Source organism: Tinamus guttatus, unplaced genomic scaffold, assembly GCF_059628265.1.
Source record: "Tinamus guttatus ecotype Peru unplaced genomic scaffold, ASM5962826v1 Tinamus_guttatus_pri_ptg000327l, whole genome shotgun sequence".
Taxonomy (NCBI): domain Eukaryota; kingdom Metazoa; phylum Chordata; class Aves; order Tinamiformes; family Tinamidae; genus Tinamus; species Tinamus guttatus.
In genome coordinates this window covers 6,899,194-6,922,095 of record NW_028288861.1, presented here as the reverse complement: position 1 = coordinate 6,922,095, position 22,902 = coordinate 6,899,194, and the positions used below count along the sequence as shown (strand labels likewise).

Here is a 22,902-nt window from a genome sequence, read left to right as displayed (position 1 = left end):
GTTTGGCCATTATCCAAAAATGACAATGACAAGTACATGAGCAAGTGGTGATTTGTCTTGCTCAATCTGTGAAGACTCCTGGTTTTTGAGTTCTATTATTTACAAAGTAATAGAAATGTTGGGCAATAATCAAGCGTAGAGAGCTGGCGGTATTAATATAGCACTGATGGACTGGAAACCAGATGGTCTGTCAGATAATGAAGTATTATCTGGCAAGAGATTGTTCCTGAAAGCCAACATCCTCACCTATTTAGCACTGTGGAATGTCGACATATCGGTTACCACATTCATGGGGTGGTATGTGTTGTACTTTAGAAGCCATCCCTTGAAGAGGCTTTTTAATTCAAAATTGCAGCCTGATGAGAGGGTAAAAGTGCCATTATTATAACACAGCTGGATGAGTATAATATACAGCAAGATGAGAGCCATACATTAAAAATCAAGTTAAAGAGGAAAACATAATAGGCTATATCCTGATTTATGTCTAACCAAAAACATGGACATTTTAAACCAGCACTACCACCAGAATAAACAGGCATATATCTCTGAGCCCTGAGTTTCATGTTCCTGCTTTTGTGCCATGCTCTGCTTTGTGTCAGGACAAGCATTTCTGCATCTATATGGGGATCATGTATATTGGAAAAGGTTCATTTTAACCTGACCATAAAAAAAAAAAATCCAGCAGTTATACAGATGGGTCCCCCCTATCTGGCACGAAAGTCTTTTTGATACCAGAAAGAAATGGAACATGAGGCTGGACAGACCAAATGGGAAAGAGGAACGGAAGAGTAACGTTACTTTATGCCAGCTGTGAGCTCAAGAGCAGAACTCAAGAATAGCTAGAGGTATTAGAGGCAGGTTTGTTAAATCCCTCGTGCTACTGCTGCCACCTGGGAAGACACTGAAGAGAAATCAAGAGGCAGAGGCAGCTGGTGGGGGGCAGTGCCCAGGGATTGGAGATGTTGCCTGCAGTCCAAAATACCTCACTGACTGTGATGAAATAGAGTGCAAAATGAAGGAAAAGAGTATTAAATGGATGGAATGTTTTATTAGAGAGAAAACAAGACAGAATTAGTAAGACTATTATCACTACAAGCATGGTTTTCAACTTTAGCTTCATTGAACAAATTGTTTTCACTATCTTCATGATTATTCAGTTGAAAACTAGCTGACCAGTTGATATTGGCTCTTTAATTAATCTCTATTCCAGACAGTTAATATTTTCATGTGTCATTAACTGTCATCAGTACTAAGTAGTCATTTTCTCACCCGAAGGAGGAAAAGTGTCAGTGTGATTATTGGATAAAGAAAAAATAGAGTATGATATAATTTTGTGAAGATATGTAATGTGTACTCAGAAGATGACTGATAGCTGCTGTTAAGAGTAGAAAACCTTTGCCACAATAGTTGCCATTATTCACTCAAAACACCTAGGAAATAATTTATTTAATTAATCAGCTAAGAGAGCTTTACTTTCAAGCTTTCAGTGCTATAACATCTAGTACTGATTATATAAATAATTTTTGGAAAAAAATCTATCCCACTCAGCAAACGAGTTTACAGAATGGAGCTTCAAACAGACTAAAGTGGATTTGTGGTATCATCAGGCCCAGTTATCTTGGCAGGGTGAATTTTCTGTCTGCCAGGCAGATGACAGAATTCAGAATTTCCCTGCTGTGAAATTAATACTCTCACATGCTTTACATACATTTGCTGAAATGTTATCAGTTAAAGTCTTTTTTTCTCAAGCTTAGTTTGGGAATACTTCAAAGTCCATCATTATCTCTAGAGTCAAATTTATAATTGACCCGGGCACTTAATATATTTGAATCAAGAAGGAACAATATTTAAGAGGAGGAAGAGTTTCAGTTAAGTGAAAACAAAGAAGCCACATACAGAAAAAAAAAATTAGAAATGAAAGTAAGCATTTAAAAATGGTATTGTGTTTTCTTCCTGATGAACATTTAATGAAGTTAGTATGATTCCCTTGGTACAATTCAATTGACCAGAGGTTGGTGGGACAGTAAATGAAAATAGGTTATTGTTGTATAATTACACCAAATTACATGGTCACCATCCAAATAAATACATTTTAATATAGCAATTAATTCATGGAGGAATCAAAATTCAGATTATACTTGTTGTATCAAAAATGCAGAGGACTTTGGAGACACAGAAAGAATTAGTAGTTAAAGATAATTGCATCAACATGAGATCGTGAGACTATACTGTAGCAAAAAGTGTCATGCAGTCCTAAAGCATATAAAAAGAAAAATGCTATGCGCAACTAGGGAATAGTAAGGAAGTACAGAATTTTCCTTCTGTACATAACTTTCGTAAGACTAATGATAAAATATTGTATTAAATGAACACTTTAGTGGAAATACAGAGATACTGAAGAAATCTGAGAGCTACAAAAGTATTTTGGGAGGAAAATAAGCCTTGTGTTATAAAATTCAAGGGATTAAGTTTTTTTTCTGTTTCTGAAAGAGATGATAAAGAAGTGATTTGGTTGCTCTGTATAGCCATATTTTTGGCCTACAGAAAAAGGTTTTGGCACTTGTGAGATCATGGGTTTTCAACTTTACTCACCACAAACAGTACCTGAAATCTGTACGTAAACAGAATCAGTCTTCAATTTTCTCTGAATGTAGGAAAACGTTGGAACAATCAGCTGGAGGGCTTCTGTCTGAGGCCTTTTGCTGAAGGGCTATTACTAGAGTCTTCACAATATTATTTTTAATGTATTTTCTAAATGAAAGCTTATATTGTTCAAGTGATGGTTTGGATGATCCTAAAGAGATTTCCTTCTGAGTCTGTAATCTGGTCTCCATACTCATCACTATTCTTTTATTAAGCTTGGAAGAGAAGAGGAAATCTTGCACTGTCCTAAACCTACCCATAACGCTTGCAGGTTTCCATTACAGTAATGACTGTTCTTACATCATGCTTCAGAGCTTCAGCAAGTCACTGTCAGGGATCAAGAGAGATTATTTTTTTCTTAATGCCCAATTGACTAAATGTATGACTGAAAAGGTTTCTTTTTCCCTTCCTTTTAAGCAAGATTGGATGCAGCTGAAGCTGTGATAGTATGAATTAGTCCTCCAAGGTGAAAAGGAAATCCTTCTTTTTTTTTTTTCTTTTTTTTTCCCCAGGATGGTTTATTTTTGGAGGCTCAAAGTCTTAGCTATTTACAGTTTTGGGGTAAGAAAGGAATTTCTCCTCCAGTCTGGCAGGGACTATCATAAATTTACTGCTCTAGGCATCTTCCGTGGTTCTTTCTGTCAGTTCTCTGCATTATGCATAGCTTGCTGCTCAGGTCAAAGTGGTGTAATCTGTATGAGAAAAAAAGTAGCAAAATGAAAGGTCTTTTTGTCCCTGTAGAACATCTGTTCAGTTAGTCCTGACCAGAACTTCAAACCATTAATGCAATGGATGTTATTTATCCATCATGGATTTGACATTCTTTTGCTCTCTTTCTCTCATCTCCATATATATTTTCTTTCAGGAGATGACTTCCACTCTTTCCAGGTGCTGTGCACTCTGTTTTTTTGCATTCATCTCTGCACTCTTCAGTGATGTGGTGCACATAGCAATCGTGCTAACAATTGTATCAGGACAAATGAGTGTGGAAAACTATGGCATGGAGATGGAAATGACCATCTGAGGAAAGCTCTGTTAGGAAGGGGTGGGTATTTCTCAAGCCCTGATGAAGAAACACTCATAAACAAAACTTACCTTATAAGAAGGAGTTATTAAATAGTTATTAAATATATCTTAAATCTTCCAGACCCTATTTTCCATTTTGGACCCCAAGTTATATGCCCTTCAAGCCGCATTATCCATATATGCAGGTTGTCTAGATCCTCGCTTCTCTTGCTGACTATTGGTCCATGTCATCTTACACTTCTGAATGATCCTTTCAGAGTAATTGCATTGTTTTTCCTAAAATGACTTTCAAAGCTCCTTCCAAGACTGACTCTGTAGCCTAACTCAGGGAAACCCTACCCTTTGCCTTATTGCTTTAAATACCTTTACTACAGCAACCTCTGTATTTTTCATTCAACTTCTTTTCTGACATCAGCCAAAGTAGACGGCAACTACTGTTGCTCACATATCCTTTATTTCTGTTAGCATTACTGTATAATCATTTTGACTATGGTGCAGGTGTTTTATAGGACTAAACATCCTTTAGATTCTTCTAATTCAGATTCCATGCACATGGAGATTTCATAGTCAAACAAGTCATATTTTTGTTAATGATGTCCCATCAGATAGCTTTGAGCAGGAAATTGTCTCCACCCAGCAATGTCAAAAATCTTCTCCATATACAGATAAACTCACTTAGCAAAAAGAGTATATCTCTTGAATTCATAGGAATGTGGGTTTTATTTCAGTCTAGGATTCTCACTGTGATACAGAAGGGTTCGTGTCCTGTCAGTGTCTCAGTTTGCCACTTTGAGCACCTACAACAAAAGCTGCTGAGTGAGTCAGAAGACACAGAACAAACGTAGCTGATGTTTCATGGCTTAGTCAGTGCCATGTTGTGCTACCGGAAAGAAACCTGGTGCTGGACTTTTTTTTTTTTAAGCAAAATTTTGGAACAAGTCCAAGCAATTGTAACATATTGATTTAATCTTGACTATTTGGCACAAATACTTCAGAGACTGTGGAATAAGAGACTATTTCTTCTGGGCTATTCATTATCACAGCCTTTCTTTGTAACAAGTTAAAATTTTATTCTGTGATTTTAAAACAAATAACTGAAACTTGGAGTATGCTGTAAAGTCATTAAAAGAATTTCAACACAAATGTCATTCACAAAAATGACAGATGTGTCATGGTGAACTTTCTTAATCTTTACTACTACATTTTAAGATGGAATTAGTGATTACTATGTCTGGTCCTTTGTTGAAAGACCTTGTTGCTAATTTCCTCCTCTTATTCTTTTCAGCTGCTCTAGTCTAGGCTTTATTTGGCAGTTCTAAAATTTTTAGTGATAGTGGGCCAATTTCATATTGCATCAGTCCATCCACTTTCAAGAAAATGTTAGTAAAATCTGTGTATTTCTGAAAACATGAAGACTGTGGCATCTTTAATCACTGATGAAAAATGTAAATTTAGAATGTGTACATTTTTTCTCTGTCTGGGCATATTCCACAGAAAATTAAAAAAAAAATCACCAAAAGATCACCAGTTACCTATGAGCGATTTCCTGGACACTGAAATGTGTGAGATTCAAGAACATTCTGAAACTCTAACAATTCTGTATGTGTGGAACTATGCACAGCTACAGATGTTTCCACTACTGGAGAACTCACTAAAACTGCCACGGAATTTGGCCCAGATGTGCTATAGAATTACAATGACCCTGGTAATAGTGAAACTTTAAGCAGCAAACACCAGATGTTCAGTAAAATAGTTAAAACTGAGATCCAAAGCATTTTTTACCACATCATCACAAACAAGTATGGAGTGAAAAAGCTGAAAATCTCAGGTAATACTTCATTATCCATCATGTCTAAGCAGATTTTATGTGCTTGACTTGTTGTGATGTACTACCACTTAAGTGTAATGGCTTGTAGGATGACTGCACTCCCAGAGGCTTAAATAATTTGAGAAATGAATTAATTAGATAGCTTATACATTAAATTTAATATGAGGTTGTATTTTTCTCCTTACCTCTTTCCCTACTTACTTTCTTTGAACAGTAATACTGGCTGTGTGTGTGGTGTGCTGCCTTATGATAGTTTGCCCACAAACAGGATAAGTTAGTTGATGTTATTGACCATTAATGCAGTTCTGCTTTAGCTCAAACGGTAGCAGACTCGAGCTGCAGGAGCAGGGCTCTATGAACTGCTACATTCTGTGACTGTGTGTGTAAAACTTCCTTAAAACTTCTTTGCAAAAGATCTTTATAAACTGTTAAAACAAAAAGGATTGCTTTGTTAGGATTTGAATCAGTTAAGAACAGTCCAGATCACTGTTAACTGTTACTTAATTTCACACAAAAAGGAATATTTTTGCTTATTAGAAAAATAAATTAATTTCAGGGAGAAATCCTAGCCATAAACCAGCCATTGCATCATGGCAGGTGGAAAGTTAAGTTAAACTGCTTCTTTCAGAACTGTTGCTGATTAAGAATTGTGATTTCTCTCATTTCTTATTCACACAGCTACTTAGTTTCTGCTGGCATCAGTTGATGTCCTCCTGTGAATTTTCATAACCCAAAAGGAGAACACAGGGCTGTTGTCAAAACTGCTGAGTTTCAGTCTTTTTACTGCATTGCCTGTTCTACCTGGTTTCGGTACAAAATCATAAATCATGCAGTTCCTCCTTGTGCTGCAGACAGGTACTTTATTAAAGCTCACTGACACTTCTCAACAATTTTGCTTACAATAAAACATAACCAGAAGAATCTACCATGTTGTGCATCAATATTGATGCAATTTGAGGTATTTTCACAGAAATTACCTCAGAGTCCTCAGAACCCAAACTGTTTTAGCACCTGTTTCTTCCAAATCAGCTACAAATATGAGGGAAACCTTTGCATTTTGAGCTCTGTGCCCACAACTGGCTTGCAAATCTGCTTACAAATTTTCTTGGCACTCGCACCAGCTTCGCCAGGCCCAGATTCCCGATGAAACTGCGGTTATGATGGCTTGTTTACCCCCGTTAAAACAATATAAAGGTGTTCTCATGCCCTCTAGTTTACTGTCTGCAGAGAAAGTTTTCGAATGTCTCTATGTCAACCTTGTAGAGTAGCAGGTAACCATTTAGTCATACCTACTGAAATGTTGTTTATATTGACTTTGTAATGGTCTCGGATGATGGTGAACAAGGAAGTAGTGTGGTTACAAATTGCGCTTACACTTGCAGACTGTGAGATCATGGCAAATCATACTGCTGCAAAGGTGGAATGCTAATCTCCTGCTAATCTAGCTGAGCTCTAAGTGCACAGGGTTCATTTCTAAGCAAACTTAATGAGAAGTTTGCGAATGATGCAAGAAAAAAGATTGTTCTGCAAAATCAGAGAAAATCAGGGATCCAAAAGGAAAAGCAAGTTTAATACAAAATTATTTTCTTTTGGGGCATTGTTGGTTAAAAAATGTATTATTATTTTAAGTAATAAAATGCAGAAAGAAGGCTTCACTAAAGAAAAACAACATGTGCTGCAGATGGCTTGTTTTGCATTTGTTGTATTTGTTGTTGTGGACTGTTGCATGAATATTTTGTCCGTTTGTAGGGTAAAATGCCATGCATACTTTTAAAGTAATTTGGGAGAGACGGTTAGCTTGTTTTGTTTATTCAATGCCAAGGTGGCAAAATTTCTTTTCTAAAGAAGAATTCAAGTTAAGAAGGTTGTGGATCAGAAGAGAAAAAGAAAACATTTGAAAAGAGATGTTCAAGTTAAACCTGCTGGGGCAGGTTTGCTACTCAAAGAACACATTGCAAGCATTTAAAAAAAAATAAATAATTGAGTAGAAACTTCCACATCACTGAGACACAGACTCCATTACTTTCTACAGAAAAAGCATGTTAAGTTTCCTTACAGATGTCTCTGCAGATAATGAGAATATCTGGCAGGTGGGGCTCATGCTACAGAAAACAAGAGTAGATCACGAAGTGGGAAATGACAACCGTAATAATTAAGACAGCAACTTCTGCATGATTCTTCCCTTAACAATTCTGTCTTGCCTGTAGACATGATGTCAAAAGGTGTCTAACATATTTCCTCTAATATCTTCTTGTTTTTTATCAGTAACTAGACTGATGGATATCATTAGTTTAAAACCTTACTATTGCATATTTTTTTTCCTAGCAGTTTAACAGGAAACTTTGTTTGGAATTTTTTGTTAAACTTTTGGTAAGTCTTCCTCATTTCTTAGTCATCTACACCTACCGTGCCTGCCCATTTTCTCATAGAGAAACTTAGAGCAAAGGTTAGTCACGTCTCCAAACAAAGCAAGAATACGACTTTGTGGATGCTTTATCTTATAAAATTAGATAGATATCTTTAAATTTTTATCTTTATGTTATAAATTGTGTGAGATGGGTGAGAGGAATGTCATCATAGTATTGGAGGCACTGGAGTGGGAACAGATTGGCAGCTTTTCTGCATATTGCCTGAAAAGTGAGCTTTCATGGTTAAACTGTACTGTGATAAAAATATGACAGTAAATTTGTTTCTATTATCTGTGAACTCTGCTTGTCCTTAGATTGGAAAATGTAAAAATCCATCCGGTGTCTTTAGTTTTGTGCGTGAGGTAGCCTCTTGGACAACCTTCCAACATCCAGGGCAGTCAGTGTCTCACGAAGAGCTTCCTTTTCCAGTTTTCTTAAAGCAGCCTGGAGGGAACTGACAGGAGCAAAGGATTAGAGCTCGGTTCAGCCTGTGCCCTCTCTGTACCAAATGGGTGCTGCCTAATGGAACTCTCGACGTAGAGGGAAGGATCTGTGACACTGTCACTATATCTAAGACTGTCTATAAGAACTTTCCGTTTTGCCAAGGAATTATTTTTCTTGCTCTTGAGTATGACATTTTCTTTAACAACTTTCTTTACTAAAATGTACATTAATGATTTTCCTTATAATGAAGAACTCCTAAGAAAGGAGAGGCTCAAAACAGAATCCAGCTTCACTGTTACATATATTCTCTAACATACATATTTTGTCTATCTTTAGACAGGTAGTTTCCATGAGAGTGAATTTCCTCACGCATCTGTAGAGTCGTACCTTTCACTCCCATGATATAACTGTATACCACAACTGCCTGCCAGATGGAAATTCAGATGCCAGTGTGTGTGCATATTCATGCTGCCTTTCACTGCCTAAGTAGTGCTACAAATTTTGCAGCACTTTGATCTCTGTGCTTATAAGACTGTCTCTCTCTACTGGTGCAACTATCAACAGTATTACTGTTACAAAATCATGAATCTTTTATGATTTCCTGCTAGAGGTACCATAAAGGGAGTAAGAAAAATACCCCAAAGGTTAACATACTTAGAGATGGAATCAAGTTAATTATTATGTGCATGTTAGTTTGTACATATTAAATTAAATCCTTTTCCTTTTAACACTAAAAAGTACTGCCTTGAGATTTTTTTTTTGAGAAACAAGAGAAATACGTAGGTTTTTTTACTTTGTTAAAAACACTATAAAACCACTACTAGCCTGATTTTACTTTAGACTTCAGAAGTTCTATATGTTTATGAGTCCTAGTAATTGCAGGCAAAAATTTGCACCTGCATTTATAGCTGCATGCAGTTCAGTTTATTTAAATATCTACAACGCTGATTGCATCCGTAGATTAATCTAAGTAACCTAAATTACAGGCACAAATAATTGCAGGTGTAAAACTCAGCAAACACAAAATGATCTCTCTGGAAGTTGGTCTTCTACATTGAAGTTATTCAATGTATCATGAGCAGAGAATCCTCTTGGGAGAGTTACTAATCTGTATAATGACACTGAAAGCCTCTTGAATCTCTTATTTAGCCAGCAGATGGGAAAGAATGACATGGAGTCATATAATTCCTAGGGGATCACACATGGGGCTATCGAAGAGTGTAACTTATTCCAGTTAAGACTAACATTAACTTGCAATCAAAATTTTCCTTCCTGAGACACATTTTTCTGATGAAATTAAAACTGCCCAGTGTTGTGTTTTTATGAAGTCACTACTGGTATGAGTAGAACGCACTCCAAGGGCAAATACAGAAATTGTGCAGATCTCATGATTTTATCTTTAATTGATCACAGCATCAGAGTTTCATGCAGACAAACACTGACAGTCTTTCCCAGAAAATATATCTAGTTATCCTGTCTATGCATTTTTATGTCAGAAACAGATTTCTACATGCATAAGCAAAAAAAAAAAAAAAAGTCTGTTTTTTATTTGGTAGAAAATCTAAAAATGAATCATTTTCTTGCATTCTTTAACTTCAATAGAGCTAGGTGTGGTACTACTTCAAAACATTGACTGCTTCCTGTCGTACCAGTTACGGCAGTACTGTTAGTAAAAGGGGAAAAAAAGCCTTAAATTCTCTTCTAGTGTTTGAACAACTAAAACTCCTACTGAACAAATGAAGCATTCTGGCAGTTCTGACAGTCCAGAATTTTTCTGTTTCAGAAGCTCTCGACAAAGCTGTTTTGGCATGTCTGTCGCTTAGTCCTTCTGCAAACAAAGGGGCAGCTAGAGGGAAGCCTTGGGGAGGAATATGCTGCCAGTTGCAAGAAATGGGATGTGTAGAGCTATTCTATAGCCAAGATAGTTATTTTACCCAGACAATTTTACCCTGGCAAAAGCGTGGTCCAGCTGCCCCTGACAATAACACTTGCAGTAGGATTTGCCTGAGAACACCTTAAGGGAGCCCTTAAGAGCAAAATCAATATTTCCTTCATTGGCAATGAGGGGGCCAAAATACTAGAGATGTTTTAAGAAAGCACAGAGGAATGTGGTACCAACCCTGGAGTTTTGCTCTTCCACTCACTGAGAAGGGTCACCCCATGATCCTGCAGGCAGGCCAGGGCATGGATGTCTGTCCCGTGGGGGACATGACTTCTGCCAGCCATGTGACAATCACTTCATTCATTTAGCACACTTTTAATCTTAGCTCTGGTAGCTGTTTGTTCTATCTGAAACAATTTCACTGTCCAAATTTAATCAAATCAATTTGTTTAAAAAGTAAATAAGTGAATTTAACATATATGAATCAATTACTTAGCCAAAATGTGCTAACAACATACCACTTAATTAATTTATAATCCTCTTGGAAACAAAAAGTCAGAACAAGATGTTTCTTGTTCATGTTCATGACAACACCAGGGCTCAAAATTCTGCTTTTTAGAATTTTATTTAGGTGCTTGAGGATAGCAAAACACAGAAGGCATATAAGAAATATGCAGTGTAAGAAAGGTAATTTCACACATTAGAATAGTGCGAAATATTAACAAGTATTCTGTTCTTTTGGTCTTGCTTTTTACTGTCATAGATACAAGAAAGGAAGAGGGAGGTTTCATTTTTCCCTCTCTTGAGGAATTTATTTTTATGTGTGCCCTGTAATTCATTTATATTAAGAGTGCAGGCTAGAAAGCCAAAAATTAGCAAGGATTTTGAGCAAGAGATTGAGAAGTGATTAAAAGTCAGGGAAGAAAGACTCATTTCTCAGTAAGAATAACAAAGTCACATGGATGATAGATCATAATAACTTCATAATCTGACCCACATGCAGTAAATATGGTGATGACTGTCATTCTGAATAAGTGAGGTAGATTGATGCTGATTATTAATCCATTTCTTGGCCAGTCTACTCATTTCTGAGCCAGCTCCTCCCCTGCTTAGCTTTTTTTCTGAACTGCTTTAGGAGTACCTTCCACTGACAATGTTCTAGTTTCAGTCAATTTTCATTCTCTACGTTACTTTAATTTGTCTGGGGAGTTGTTTTCTTTAGTTTTTCTGCTTCTTGTGTTGTTATAACTGGACCCTTGGTATTCCTTTAGCATATAGTATATCATTCTGTATATCAATGTTGCTGTAGCCACGTGATAACACATAATTCTGGATTACCTTTACCTGCTGTGAAATGGTATTATGGTATTGTAAGCAATGATGACTTAGATGAATAAGAGCTCAGTGAGAAAAATGAAATATGTTACAAAAATAAGTACCTAGAATTTGTATGTATCTGTAGTGTGTATTGCATAATAGAAATTCAGAAGCTAACTTGGCTGTGTCATCGATAACTTTTATTGATATTGTGTTTGATATTTGCAGCGGGATAATATACATAACATACTTCACGAGAAAAAACTTGTTGGAGAGCATCAGAATGTTGAAACCTGGTTTTCTCTGAATGTGCCCAGTATTTAATATCATCTTCAAGTATGCCAAGCTGTGTACGTTTCCCCTGCATGACACTCAGCTTTTCCTATATCCTATCTGTTCTGCTGGGCAAATGGTTGTAGGCAGCATGGTTGACATGAGCTGCAGATATGTCAGCTGATGGGCCAGTTACTTCTTTCAGGATAAATGGTTAGTCTCTGTTTCTCAGTGGGAATTACTAACATACATCTGTCTTCACTAAGTGTTTGCCAGCCAGCTTTCCTGAAATTTCTGTGAATTTAATTTCTTCAGTATTTCTAACCAAGTCAAGATAAAGATTACTTCTCATTAGTAACATATATTAAAGCAATATTGCTCTGTCTTCAATAATTTTTACTTTCTGTTAGTAATAAATTCACAGCATGCTATATGCCATGAAATAAAAAGATACTTTTTGCCTGGTAAAAATAAAATTTTAAGCAAATTTTATTACATTTCGAAATGTTTCCTTCCTTCCTTTGAAGAACATCCATCCTTCTGCCAAATATGTCTTCAAAACTCCTTCCATTTGTTGCATTTTTTTTTTCAAAATTAGAAAGTTACACATTACATTTAATTTAACTGACATAGTCCTGAAACCTAAGGGTTTTTTTTTTTATTTAGATTTGGGATAACACAGTGGTATGGAAAGCAGAATTGGACATAAGAGGTATTTTGTTTCAATTATAAAACAATGTGGGTAAGAGACTTGGATTTGACATCAGTAGAAGAAAGGGGATATTGTGTTCATGCCTTCACTCAACTTTATTAGATCCTTAAAGGGAAAATTATGTGAAAGACAGAAGAAGAAAACAACAAACTAAGCAAGATCCCAGTTTCAGTATAATTTGGAGAAAATAACTGATTTGGGTTGGTCATCTTGCCAGAGTGAATGACTCAAGGCTTCCAAACAAGAAATGGAAACCAGAAGGACAGCAAAAGCCTGAAAGAAGAACAAATTGAGATGATATGATTGACTGCAAAGTTTCAAAATCAACTATTCCAAAGATGAGTTTGGGCTGTTGCCCAGAATACAATTGGATGGTGGTGTTCATTTAGACTTTTAATGCTGAAACAAAATAAAATGAAGTTCTGTTTCTGTTGAGATTTACCTGTTAATTCTTTCCAATATGTCTAGATAGGGGTATGATATCACATTCTTTCTCTGCTCTTATCACATGTGATTATCACAGTGATTGCTGCTGCTGTTCCCTAAATTTGCTGAAATTTTTGATAAAGGCCTGAATCCAGGTGATTTTGTATATATATGTGTGTGTGTGTGTGTATATATATATATATATATGTATATAAAATATCTTTCAAATGTGAGATGTCATTGCCACTCATTATTTGGCTCCGAAAAAATTTACGTGACATATTCAAGTATGCTAACACAGTGTTAGCATACACACAGTGACCAAGGGAAAAACAGAAGAAAGGATGTAATCTTTGTGTATGACTGACAAAGGAGCCATTCATACTTTTGTTATTATCATGTTAACTATTTTTTTAATAAATAAATAGCTCATTCTGCAAAGATTCCAAATAATTATAGCTTGAATGGGCAAGATTATATAAATATGTATAAACATTGTTTAGAAAAAATTAAGGCAGCTGTTTGACCTCAATTTCAGACACAAGTTTCTGAGACTATGCTTTATGCAAAAAATTAGCCAGTTGATTATAACTGTACTGATGATGAGATGGGATTGTTTTCTAGGTCCTCCTTTTTCTTATTTCTTTCATCCTACTGGTTATACTGTTTAATTTCTGTTTCAAATGGGAGAGGAAAAAAATCAAAACCACATTTCATATTAAATATTGAGCTAGTTCCTCCTATGTTTACTGAATTATATATTGCACATATTGGGTATATATATGTATATATGTATATACTCAAAGGGTTCTTTTTTTATTTCTAAACCTACTCTTCTGTAGGAATAGATCTTAACCCCTTCCTGTAGGCATTTCATGATGAGATTTGCCCCCACAAAAGCAAGTTATGAGTTATCAATCACTTAAAATTTTAGGGATTCGTAGTGCCATGAATAAAGTTGGTGAGCTCTGCAGATTCTTCTGGTTCACAGTAGTTCCTCCAGTGGAAAATCTTCAGTGTCAGCCCTATAGCTACAGTGAGCAGATGAACTTGACATGGCATGCACAGTGATACAGGAGCAGTGGATAATCGTTTCATATTTTTAGTTCAAATTTCTCCAAGATTTTCAAAGAACCCAAAATGCCAGCAATACAGGCCTGCTTCTGGCCTGTTTTGCTGTCATTTCAACACCAAAGTGATATAATGGTGGGTTCTTTTCCAGGAGCAATTGTCTGCCTCCCGAGCTTGCTGAGTTGGTAGATCTGTCTTTTGAATTCCTGATATGCTTTTTCCCCTTCACATTTTCACCATACAGTTTTCCCTGAGAACCTCAGAGAACGTGGGAATGCTACAGGACTTATATAATCAGTAGCTGTATACATTTGGATATACATAAAGCTGCCCTTTATGCATCTCTTAATAATGTGAAAACCTGGACCAACATTAGGTCTCGCTTTTCTGCGACTAGAGCTACACCTGTGAGCAGCGGAGCACTTTCCATCTTCCAAATCCAATTATGCTGGAGCAGTAGAAATCCTAAACAGGATGCCTGTTATATATAAGCTTGTAATATTTTAGAATGAACTGAAAAGAAGAATGTGTTTATGGGGTTCTGTGTTCCTGTAGCTTACCCTACTTGAACCTCAATTTGAGCTTAAACACAGGTTAAACTGAGTGAATCACATGCTTAAAGTTATTTACCATTTCAATAGTTTGATGAATCACCAAGAATATACTCTGAATATGCATAAACCTTTAAAGATTAAGTTTGAATCGAATATATATAGCTCGATCTGTCTGTCTGCATCCTGTCTGTCTATCTATCTATCTATCTATCTATCTATCTATCTATCTATGTATTTATCTTTAAATTCCTGAAGTGAGATTTAGGGGAAATTTAAGCATCTCACTCCCAAATTCCTGAAATTGCTTGCAATAAGGTTTTTTGAGTATTTCAACATGACACCATCCTTGTATAAAATGCCTAAAGTTCCCCTATGTGATGGACTAGAACCATAGCTCACCCACTCCAGAGGAAGCATAAGCAATATACCCACTCTGGAACATCTTAGAAAGTCCGTATTATTTTTATTATATAAGAGTGGAGGGCTTTGAAGAGGCATCAGAAGCAGGGAGGGAAAGATGGTGTAACAGTTGTAGTATTTTACAGTGGGGAGATTGCGAATTTAATTGCTTTCCTTTGTTGTTTTGTTCTTTTCATGATAACCATAAAAGACTCTGTTGATGACTTTTCTACATCTTACAGAAGTATTCTAAGCAGTATGCCATTTTATAAAGGTACAACACCATCTTCCAGCATTTTAAAGACAAAATACAAGTGCTTTGCTTCTGAAAGTGATTTTCTGTAATTGTCTTCTTGCAGTCGTAAAAGAAGTGTTCTGAAGATATGTTGTGAGATACAACCTTGCCTTTATGATTGTATAGATGTCCCTCTGACTTCTCCCTGTGCACTAGGTATCATGGAGGCCAAGCACAGAGGAGATGTGTTGGCTCTTATCTGACTTGGTGGTCTTGAGAACTGCCTGATACTTAAAGCATCCTCAAGACCCAACTCCTTGCCTCCTCCCAGGCCTTGTTGAGGCTATCTGCAAATCCCATGCATCCTTGTGGCAGGTGATACGGATGTACTGTTGTGTTTGTCATGAAGCATCTACCCTGATGCACATTAGCGATGTGATGTTGTCGGGATGGCAGATGTTATGAGTACGGCACAGATGCTCTGGCCTTCTTTCCTGTATTGGAAAGTATGTGCTGTGTATGTGCTCTTAACATGTGCTGTAGAGCACAGAGGTGATGCCTCACATTTTCCTTTTTGGAGTATCCCATGGATAACCATAGAGAAGGTTGCAAGTGCGCTCTGATGTGTTTTCTGCCAGCTGACCTCTGCCTTGATCCTGAAGCCTCTCTGCTCTGTGTGTTTGATAGAGTTGCTGCTCTGGGCTCCTCTCTGGGAAGGCAGGTGTATAAAATCTAGATGATGTGATTCCAAACGCTGCAAGGAGTTGGGTTTTGGCTCCTGTCCTAACTCCCAAAGACAGCAGCTATTGTAAACTTCTTAGCTAGGCCCCTTAGTGGGGCCAGGCACCAAGACAAGGGCAAAGACCTGTGTAATTAGTGTAACAAGATATTGCCTCGGTGTTTTTTTCCAAGGTGAAATATGTGTGTTCTGTTACATCTTTGTGAATAGCTAACTTGTGCTTGTCAAATAAAGATTACTTCATATAGTTGAATGTACATTTAAAAGCAGAATTTAAAAGGCACCTTAACCTCTGAAGAGGAGCATGTAGGTTTTTTAATGCAACTTTAAGTTGCATTAAGTTCCTTTTTTTTCCTCAAGTCTGTATTTTGAGATCTCACTTTTTAATATCATCATATCATCATTACTACGGCAAGTAAGTGAATGCAATGAAATAATGCTTCCCTTTCATTGCCTTTCATTCTATTCCAGAACTGTTCTTCATCTTTATACAATTTTATGTCTATTAGGGATAAAAAAGATGGACTTTTTCCTTATTCATTGCTGATTTTTGATTGTCATCTTACCAGAACATAATAGAATTACTTACCTAGCTCTTGCCTAACAAGTAAGCAATGAGAGTGACACTGTGAACTAGAAGGTTTCATCTATATGCTTGAAAATGCTGAAAGATTGTTTGCTTTATTCAAAAATGAAAACAGAATTGCCAGTTTGGTCATGCTCCTTTGTTTATCTATACAAATAAAATATTTTTTATTTGTTTCTTTAATAGGTTGTTTGGATTCTACAAGGGAATATTCCCTCCTATCTTGGCTGAGACACCCAAAAGAGCAGTGAAGGTAAAAAAAAAAAAAAAAAAAAAAAAAAAGCTCCTTTAAAAAAGATTAGGGCCAATGGCAGCTGTAAAAGATTTATTTCTATCCCACTGATTGACATCAGAATTTTAGACTCATTTAGCGTAATCTTCTGTTTTTTGCTAGGAGAAAAGTTTCTTGTTGACGGCACAATAAAAACCATGCTTGATTAAGAAGGGAAGAATGATGTTCTTAAATTCTAGGCTATTCTGGATCTATATATATATATATATATATATCATGGTACTGAAAAACAAATTGCAATTGGTTTATATAATCAGTAGTTAATAAAATGCTAGGTCATAATTTAGCCTCATAATTACCTCCTTTTTGATATTTTGTTTTATTGTAAATACTTAGCATTTTGCAAAAGAACTAGTATTAAGAATAGCTTAATAAATGAACAAATTCATTAAGGAGGTCATTCCTACTCAATATTTATTCAGTAACTTGGAGTAATATATTTATAGTTTTTAAATGCTGACAGAGTTTTTGTGTATTCCAAAAAGCATTTTTATTAAAATTGAATATATAATGGCTACAATTTTTTTGTCATGGAAAGAACATTTTATACATTCCAGCTTGCTTGCTCTTGAAATGGATGATAGCCTATCACAGCATTTCCATTCATTGTCATTCAGGTATTGCTCTGGTTTTCTTATTTTTCAGTTCTCTGTGTTGATTTGTAGAGCATTACTTTAGTAGCAATTCTAAGCAATATACATCAAGATACAATATTATTTCTAGGTTTTTTCAGTTGTGCTATGCAACTTTTTAAGATCATAACCTAGTAATTAAGAGCCTTAACTTGCAATTCAAAATCTGTCAGAGCATCCTTGTGCTATAAGCATCAAAAACATCTTCATCTTTTATCTCAGAACTGTGGAGTTATATTATCTAAAAGCTGTTAAGGCAACAAAGCTGATGTCTTGATTTTCCTTTTCTTTCTTTTTTTTTCTTTGTAAAAAGGCTGCATATGATTCTTGTCTGTAGCCTGTCGTAAAACATTCACTTTCCAATTCCAATTTTCTAACAATTCAATTTCCAACTCCTTGTATTTCCCAGTACAAGGGATAGTATTTGTACAAAGTGACAGGATGTAACCTTGTAATATATTCTAAAGGAGCCCTGATAATGTCATCTTTTTGTTTGCATTATCACTTTTGGGTGCAAATGACATATGTTACTTATGTCAAAAAATATATATTTAATATAACTAAAAAAGTGAAGCTCTGTCTAATACCAAAGCTGCAGTGAAGAACAGTTGGACTGTATTTAAAAGCTTGCTACTAACTTGTTTCTGTGATGCATTCTCTGTTTCTACACATAATTTCTTTTGAAAGAGGACAAAATCAATCAAATTATGTATTTTCAATACGAGTATGTATTTACCTAAAATATGACCCAGGCTTCATGTCTGTCCTGGTAACCTGAGTTATTCAAAAGTCCTGAGTCACTTTCTCTTACTCAAAATTGGCTCCAATGCGACACTATTTAATATAATATAGCATCATCAAGAGATTATTTAAATTGGGAGGAACCTCTCAAGGTCATCTGGTGAGCCTGCTACAGGGGAGGGCAGAGATAGCTCCTTAGATGATGTTGCTTGGGTGCCTTGTCTTGTCAAATTCTGAAAATCTTCAAGAATGGAGACGCTACAGCCTCCCTGGGCCCTTCCTTCAGTGCTTAATTGCTCTCATTTTGAAGAAATTTTCCTTCCAATCCAAGTTTTCCCTTTTTCAACTTGTGACTTTTGCCTCTTGGGCTTTCGCTGTGCACCTCTGAGAGGAGTCTGACTATAAGCCTTCTTTAAAGAGTAAAGGAATTAGGTCCTCCTTTGCCTTCTCATATCTGTGCTAGACCAGCTCCCTTCTCTTAGCTTCTTGTTTGATGTCAGAAGCTCCTGGCCCCTTGAATATGTTAATGTCTCTCCCTTAGTTAGATGCTTTTTACCTGATATTGGACATTTAAGCATCAGAGCTCAATATTGGGTTTGCAGCCATAATCAAGTGAAAAGGAAGTTTAACTTTAAATGCCAAACATGCTTTTTAATTGAATCACTAATTCCTTTAATTCTTTATGCCTTGAACTTTACACTATTCCAAGGATAACAGTGAGACTTTAAACTACCTCGAGATATCATTTATATTCTACATTGGAACAATTCAGGGACAGGAATGTGCATATGAGATCCTGGATACTGAAACTTTTTCATGCAAGGTGTCATCTGCCAGCACAATTTCTAACATCCCAATCAGAATTTGAATCCATGCCTTATCCTGCAGAGACTCCAGCTTGGCTGAGACCTCCACTGCTTTCTCACCTTACTCATATATCAGTGTGAAACACCCATGAAAAACCATGGCATCCGTTGGCTCACCTTCCTCCTTTTTTTCTTCTAATAGTCTCCCTGATTCTAACAGGCCACAAGATGTCCCTTGTTCACTTTCAAACTAAACTAGGAATCAGAGTCATGGAGGGCTGTGACCATGCCTGTGGCTTTGAGATAAGTAGAAAAAAACTTAACCTTTAGCTGCTTATCAGCCCAAAATGTAATTCGTGGGGTCCAGAAGCCTTGGTTTTCACTTGTAAAGAAAATAAACATTTTTATGATGTATAAAAGACATTGTAATTTAATCTTTTCAAAAATTTTGATAGCCCAGTGTACAAGGAGGAGTCTGTACTGAGATAAAATATAGTCTTACAGAAATATTGTATTTGCCTGGCATAATTATTTGCCTATAAGAATAAAGCTTCTAAAAAGAACTTATTTATCTGAAACTATTCAGCTTCAATGCTGAGTGTCAAAGATGGAAGTTCACTTTTAGGCAACTAGGTTCTCACGTCATACTTGCTAGGTCTTTTTTTCTCAGTCTTTATTTCCCTTCTAAAAAGAAAGCTGGTATTTCTGGAAGATGAAAAGTCAAAGTTTATAACTCTATGTTAGATTGAACTTAGAGGAAAGAAGTGAGGATGCCGATACAATGGTTAACAGATGAACTTTTGGGTCAAATTTATATTGTGCATGTGTTCTCAAACATCTTGTTTCAAGCATATATTTTTTACCTTAGAGTTATTGAGACATCTGGTAAATACTTTGACTATTTTCTGTGTATTGAATTAAAGTGTATCTTTGCCAGATGGATAATATTGGTTAATATATACACAAAAACATGTTTTAAATACATTTATCCTGATATTCTTTTGAGCAAAGCTATTAACATAATAGAACAATAGAGGAAAAGACAAATTACTCCATGTTTTTAAAAACACTTTGAAGGGACGTACATAGTACAAATCTCTATATCACTAGGTACTTCTGGCACAGTTGTATGTATACTAGTCACGCTAGTACACCCCAGCAAAATATCTATGGAGTTTTATTGCTGTTGATCTGTTTTCTTTAAAAAAAGGGATAACATGAAGCACGATTACTATTAAGTAGTTATTTTATTTATGATTGTAGGAAGCTATTGATTTTTAAAGTAAAGTTTTTAAGACCAAAAAAATGTTAAGTAATGTATTTCTGCCTTTATTACAACCATTTTACAGATATGTGAGACTATGGAAAACATTAAGGAATACCAGAAATTCCATCAAAGGTTAGGAGGGTAACAATGAGTAGAAAGATGTTGGAGAGAGAATAAAGCAAACTTTATTACGATAAGAAGTCAATTTAGTTCAGTGGAGTAACTCACTCTCCTACAGTTGACAATTTCCCAGATATTTCCTTTACCTTTTATAAGTAAAATTGACACTGGAAATTATGACACACTGCATAAGAAGGGGGATATTTCATGATTATTTCAGTTACATATGGAGGCAGACCCACAACTTAAGTAACATGCTATCTTTTTTCGTTGTTGACAGGCTATTACAGTAATTTTAAACTTATTTGCAGCATGTTTACAAGACTGCCATTCATTCAGTATACTATTTGAAGGAGAGTTAAAATACAGGCCCCAACTTCTAGGGTTTTATATGCAGAATGGGATAGTTTGTATTGGCAATAAATTAATATATATCCACTGACCATAGGCCTTCAGATTTCAGAATTTCACATATTAATTTTGCATTATGGAAATTTAATACACATTTCCTCCTACTCTAAATGTGGTGTTGCTATTAAGTCATTAACCTCTGTTTCTCTCCTGCATTTATCTTGATTGAAACATAAAATTGAATTCTATTCCTTGATGCTTCTTAATATTCCTACATCTCTATTGCCATCAGTTGCTACTGCCTCCATTGTCGTGGCGGGATAGTTTCATTAGCACATGCATGGAAAGGTGTTATATATAAGGAAACTCATGTGTGGAAGCCAAAAGCACAGCTTTTCAGAGGACACCACCCATGTTTGAATCAGCTTGGTTCAAATTAGATTACATGGAATAATTAGTATTTTCAATATCCTTGATTTTATCTGGAATACAGATACCTATCATTTCTTTATTACCCACAAGGTTTTCTTCTATCCTCATTCCTCATGCTAGAAGTCCTTCTTCACTTCTCTCATAATAGTCTCATGTGGCAGCAAAATGAAATGCTTTTTCAGTGGCTTCAGCAACACATTTGTAGAATATGAATAACATGAGACTTGGGGGAGACTTGCTATATGAGAAATGCTAGGGTGGGAAAGTTCTCGTAGGTCAGCAAGTCCAGTTCTTTAATATCTTATATAAAAAAAAAACTTAATCAATTGATCACTTCATAAACTGATCAAATTCTACTATACAAGTGATTACAATTTTCCACCCATTAAATGATGATTGTTGGAAGGCTACTTCATAACTCAATTCCTTTGGCTTTAAGAAAGCTTCTTAAGATTTCCAGCTACCTTTTGTTTATAAGTAGTCTATACCCATTAATTTCACATTACATATCCTTTACCTTTCTTGGGTTTTTGTCCCCTTGTAGCTCGTCTTTTGCTAAACTAAACAAGTGTTTAACCTTCTTCAGTCCTCTTTCAAAAAAACTTAAAATACTTAATAAATTAATGAATAATACTTTAACAAATCAAAAATATAAACTATATATTGTAAATGAACTCTTACATAAAACAATATTGTAACTCCTTTTGTGCTTGTATCATACATGATGTACTAATAAAATCCATTCTGAACCTAATTCTGTGTTAATCCACATCTAACACTGCTACAGAGCACATGAAATAGAAGTGGCTCGTGCTTACTTTGCACAACTGCACATGGCTACACAGGATACAAGGTAACAAAACTGCATTGTGCTTTGTTGTTACTAATCTGCATGATTAACTCACAATATTTTTTTCCATATAATTAAAGTGTAACTTTTATTTACAGTTTTTCACCTTTGAACAATACAAAAAACTACTAGGATATGCATCATTACCACCAGGGCTGGTAAGTACACATCCTAAACTTCTTGTTCTAATTTAATATGATCCTTTCCATCTCTTCCCTCTGTCAAAGAAGCTAAAGCTAAATGGATCAGTTCAACCAAATCACGATTTTGCAGAACAGACTTGTTCCTGAAAACACCGATAAGATCATTTTGTAACTAAATGATATTTACATTAATTTCTATGTCAGATATCTTAATAATATTTTACTGTAGTGACATAACATTTGTCTGTGACTGTGACTATCCATGTTAAATGTTATACCAAAGTAGTGAATTATTATTAAGATACCTGACATAGAAATGTGCAGTGAGTTTCTCCATTCCTCTTGCTGTAAAGTGCCATCAGTTTTTAAGTAAATAGAGTTAAATCATTTGTTGTAATATGCCATCAGTTTCTGGGCAGAGTTAATTAATCATAGCAGAGAATGATGGTGTTTCCATGTACACCACTCATTACCATATACATCTTTTCAGGATTGGTATTTTCTTAGAGGGACTTTTATTCGAGTTGTGCATTTTACTGGCATACATTGCAATTTGAAAATTTCTTACATTTCTCTTATTTTTTATAAGTTATATGTTAGTACTGTATATTTAACCCTCAGTTCTTTTTTGCATTTTTAAGCTATTATATTTTAAGCTATCTATTCAGACTCTACCCAAAGATAATGTGAGAGTGTTTTTGCCGTGTTTCATCCTAAATCAGTCC

At 35.6% G+C, this 22,902-nt stretch overlaps 1 protein-coding gene across 1 annotated transcript in view; it reads left to right on the top strand.

The window, feature by feature from the left end:
• Positions 1-22,902, top strand: part of SLC25A21 (solute carrier family 25 member 21) — a 230,130-nt gene that overhangs the window by 191,073 nt on the left and 16,155 nt on the right. Inside the window, exons 4-5 of the mRNA XM_088529271.1 lie at positions 16,730-16,796; positions 22,133-22,192. Coding sequence (XP_088385397.1) covers positions 16,730-16,796; positions 22,133-22,192 — 127 coding nt within the window. The remainder of the gene's footprint in view (positions 1-16,729; positions 16,797-22,132; positions 22,193-22,902) is intronic.